This window comes from Buceros rhinoceros, unplaced genomic scaffold, assembly GCF_000710305.1.
Source record: "Buceros rhinoceros silvestris isolate BGI_N320 unplaced genomic scaffold, ASM71030v1 scaffold34070, whole genome shotgun sequence".
Taxonomy (NCBI): Eukaryota; Metazoa; Chordata; class Aves; order Bucerotiformes; family Bucerotidae; genus Buceros; species Buceros rhinoceros.
In genome coordinates this window covers 13,158-17,900 of record NW_010391874.1, presented here as the reverse complement: position 1 = coordinate 17,900, position 4,743 = coordinate 13,158, and the positions used below count along the sequence as shown (strand labels likewise).

Sequence of the window (4,743 nt, the reverse complement as noted above, 5' to 3'; positions counted from 1 at the left end):
GATACTTTGCCACCCGGAGATGACCCCAGTGACAAAATAGAGCCCCGCCTTCGCCTGCGTTTTCTGCAGCGAGATGAGCTCAGGGGAGCGGGAGCCGCGGTACGCGGGAGGGACAGGAGCTCTGCAGCAGGCGGGACTTGCTTGGGCTCAGCTTAAAGATAATATGTAACAGAAAAAAGGGAGTTTTCTTGTGTTTGTACTAAACTTGTTACCGAGTGGCATTCAGCCTGTGATACTTTGCCACCCGGAGATGACCCCAGTGACAAAATAGTTCTTGTTTGGGGGGTTTTCGTTGATGCTGTAAGTTGGCAGGTTTGCAGGTAGGTTCTGCCCGGTCTTGCACGGTGAGTGAGGTGCCCTTTGAGACAAGTGCCTGAACCTTAACGAGGAGCCTGAAGTTCTTCTAGAAAGTCGCACGGTGCCAGGAGCACCGTGTGTGAGGGATGAGGGTAGCGGTGTGTTCTTGATTTGCATTGAGTTTGGATAGGAAGGGTTAGAAATTTTCTATTCCGCATCACTTGGCAGTGACAGCTGGACTGAAAGAAAACCTAATGCAGCTATTTAATAACAGCAAAAACGGTAATTTAACCTGTTCTCTTCCACACAGCCCGTAAGTGGCACAGAAATGGCATCAAGAAACCCAGATCGCACCGATATGAGTCTCTCAAGGGGGTGAGTGTTTCTGTTGGTGTTCCCAGGCTGTTAAGCCATTGAGGCTTAACTGTGGGAAGAGTCCAGTACTGGTGTGATTTTTGACTGATGTGTTTTTTGCGGACGGGTTTGTGTTTCAGATGCTCAGAACTGCCGTGGGTTTCCCTTTCATCTTTTGCTTACATGCAGCTGAGATTTTTCTAACCCACATGACATCTGCCCTTGTGTGTCTGTAAACTGCTGCCTAGTCACTGGCCAGTTTCTTCTCTGTCCTGTTCAGATGGGGGTCAGTAACTGCTGCTTCCCGTGAAACAACCACGTGTCGGTAGCTCCTATCCCTTCTGAGACCTGCTGTCCCCCCTGCTCTCAGTACCCTGCAGTATTATTTTATCATCTGTACTAACCCAGAGGATTATCTCGGGGTGAGAGGAACTGGCATTTCTGGACCATGTGTTTGAAAATGTCCATGTGTGCCTTTTCCGGGGTTAAACACGTATAACAGGGTCTTTTACCACACTTAAACCCAAAACGCCCCGTTTTCACTTTTGAGGAGCGTTGTGATGCTGTTTGCCTCGTAGCTGTGAGTACCAGCTTTTTGGATGGGGTGTAAAATCTTAGCTCAGCGAGGGTTCACACCTGCTCCCTCCTGCAGACAGCCTCTGAGCCTGTCCTCTCACACCAAGCCCGCATGAGCCGATAGGGCAAAACCCGGCTGCCGCTGTGTGCCAGTTGAAGTGCGGCTTGCAGGGAAATAGCGGAAGTCTCTGTGTCCCTTCTACAACATGGCTTATTCTTCCTCTGTTTTTATAGGTTGATCCCAAGTTCCTGAGGAACATGAGATTTGCGAAGAAACACAACAAAAAGGGGCTGAAGAAGATGCAGGCCAACAACGCCAAGCAGGCTGCTCAGCAGAAAAAGGACTGATGAGGTTTAAGACCAAGAACCAGATTTCCTGTTGGCATGAGTGTTTCTGCATTTTTGTAAAAATAAAATTGGGTGTAACAAAGTCCTCACCTCCTGACTGAGGAGAAACCTCCAAAGGTCTCGTGTGAGTTGTGTTTCAGATGCCAGCTGTGGTCAGGCCTGTGTGCGGTAACCAGTGCGTGGTTTTGGTTCCTGGCAGGTGCAGCCAGCCGGAGCTCTGGGCAGTTTTGTGTTAGTACTGTCAGTCTTCCCCACGCACCAAGTGAAACAGCTGCTTCCTCCTTGGTGCTGTCCTGCTGTAACCGTTGGTGCAGGTCATGGGCGTTTAGTAGCTCTAAGTGTTGTTTCAAGTTGTGAGATGGTTACTGAGTGAAGCTTTAGAATTGAAACAAGCCACAGCGTGTTTCATTTCTTACAAGGTGAAGCTAGCGTTGCCTGGACTCTCAGGTGACGGTACTTGACACAGGTAAAACTTTTCTCGATACTGGTATGTGCAGAGTCCTCACATACCACAGTTTTTATGATAGTCCCTAGTGCTGGTGCAGCAAGATGGGATTTCCAAGGGCTGTTACATGACTGCTGCTTTGCTGCCCAGGGGAGGTTCTTGGAGCCATGGAAGTCCTGAAAAATGGAAGGTACTAAGGGCCAGGTGCAGCCTTAGAGACGGTAGCAGTGGGTGGTGACGGGTGCAGGTTGTATTCTGAACTACTCGAAAGTATTGCAGCGTTAACGGAGCTGCTGTGGGAACGTAGGACTGTATCAAATACCAGCGCGTTTCATAGTGTGTGTTATTGGAGGTCTTGCATCCCAGTCACAAAAAAAATACCTACCTGATGAAATGTGCTGACTGGTGAGGTCAGGGGAGTAACACTGAGGAGCTGGAGAGGTGCTGTAGCAGGGTTTTCTTACTGCTGTCCTGCAGATCACAGAGGGCATCACTCTCCAGGTCCTAAAGGACCAGCAAGAGGTTCAAGAGGCGCTTTTTTTGTGACAAATGAGCCACCTGTTAAAATGGAACGTGCTGTTCCTGAAATTGCAATTCCAATGCTTGTCCACCTGGTGGAGTAAATCCATGGAGCCACACAAGTTTGCAGGTATCTTCTGACTTTGCAGTAAAGCAGCAAAGCACCTGCTAGATTAAAAAAAATATATATTTCAACTGGAACATCCAATTAATGTAACTGATTAATTTTTTAAATTGTTTAGCCAATTGCCGAAATGCAGTTTTATTTTGAAACAAGGTAAATATTTTGAGTTCTTTGTCTTGAATTCAAAAGTTTTCCCAGTTGCCACTTTCTAATTTTTTTTTTTCCTGATGAAAAATACCACCCAGCCCTAAACCAAGCAATATAAAGAGATTTACTATCTTCAAACTCAGGAGCTGAGGCTTTTTGAAGTCTGAGGGAAGTCTGGAGCCCCCAGCTGCCTGTTTCCTGCTGCATGCATCTCCTGGATTGCTGTGGAGGATGAAGTTTGTAAGCCAAAAACTTAATCGCTGTGTGCGAGCAGCATGCTGGTCAGGAGCAGTGCTGTGCTGCGGAGCGTGTGGTCACAGGGTTCATACCACCAGGCAGAGCCTGCTAAACACTCGAGACAACAGTTTATCTGGTCCCTGCTGCCCTCAGAAGGTCAGCTGGTGAGGGAACGGTAGGTTACCCAGAGACAGATGGACAGTGTTTCAATCCCGAGTACCTGTGGGTATCAGAGGTCTCGGGCTGCGTGGCTGGTGCCTGCCCCGCTTCCACAAGCTTGTCTCCGAAGGCAGGATTGTGTCGCGGTGGTTCAGGTTAGCGTGCGCGTCTGGCAGCCTCAGCCACCGGCCCAGAGCTGCCTGGCAGCCCTGGCCTGGGCTGGCAGAGAGACCTGCTTTGGGGAGATGTCCCATTGGACTGCTGCTGGTGTTGGGGGAGACAGAGTGGCTGGTCCAACTGTGTCAGTGGTCAGTCTGCTGCCGATGTGTGTTGTCACAAAAAGAGCAAAAGAAAAAGCCTCTGAACAGAGGAGTTGGGGTTTGTCAGGTGACACCCTTGTGTCTGCAGATCTCCAAGCTGGTTTGAGTTCTGCATTTTAAATCTCTAGTACTAAGGCTTTCCTAAGAAGGGGAATTTCATCTCTGAACTCCCTTGGTGTCTTCTGCAGAGTGCTTGTGTTGTGAGAGTAACCCACCCACAGGATGCGGTTTGAGGGAAGAGAGGCAAGGGTCAGGCTGAGAAAAGGATGTTGGCGTGCTAAAGAAGAGCAGAGGAAGATTTGGGCTTCCTGTGGCTCCAGGCAGCTCCCCCAGGCCTGCCATCAGAGCAGCCTTTTCATCTCGCTGCCCTTCATGCTGCCCTTCAGTGGGATGGCTTCCCAAATATGGGCTTGCTGACTTCCTGACCGAAATAGCGGCTGCGTGACAAAATGCAGCGCGGAGGAACGTAACCTTAATCCAGGCATCATTGTGTGGCAGGAGACAGGAATTTTGTGAGCTTCCACAGCAGCTTGGTGTCAGGTTTGTTGTCTGCTCCCTGCACTCATGGTGGTCCTGCAGGACGCTGGCCAGTGATCAGGTGATCACTCGATCACCTATTGCATTTTGCAACCCTGTGACAGCTCAGTCCACAGCTTCCTTCCTTGTCTTAGAGACTTGCCCCAGCCCAGAAGGGAAAGCTGCAAAGGGGAGTCTGTGCTGACAGAGCCTCGTGGTGGGTTTTCATCCTCTTTCACTTGCCATGTGCAATCATTTAAGTTCTGTTGGTCAAGTGAGGCCGAAGATCCTTTTTGGGAGGATTACATATACAGGGCCCAGGAGGTGGAACTGGCAGCTGTGGCCCACTTGAAACTATTCCCATCATGCAAAACAAGGTCATCTTTGACACTGAAAAATTTCAAAACTCAGGATTGAAGCCAGTCTCTGCGTCTCTCTGCTCAGCTACTGCGTCAGGTTAGACATTCCGTGCTGGCTGCTGCTGTCTGTCATGCTTGCTGCAGTTGATTTCTCCCCTGCGCAAGTAAGAGGACTCAGTATCAGGTTCCAGTCTGGCTCCTTTTCTCACTTTAGTTTAAAAAAATAAATAGGGAGCAAAGTGTGTGTAACCAAATCCTGCATCAGCTCATTTGGCAAAGGTGAGCCATGACGCTGGCAGCAAGAGCACAGAACTGGGGGGGGGGGGGGACAAACGAAATGAC

The 4,743-nt window shown here is 49.5% G+C and overlaps 1 protein-coding gene across 1 annotated transcript; it reads left to right on the top strand.

Moving 5' to 3' along the window:
• Nucleotides 1-607: 607 nt before the first annotated feature.
• On the top strand, nt 608-1,575 carry RPL29 (ribosomal protein L29; the record flags this gene model as incomplete). The annotated part of the gene is made up of 2 exons (XM_010143342.1): nt 608-672; nt 1,462-1,575. Coding segments are annotated over 2 exons (179 nt in total), but the record flags the coding sequence as incomplete, so codon positions are not given.
• Nucleotides 1,576-4,743: the final 3,168 nt, after the last annotated feature.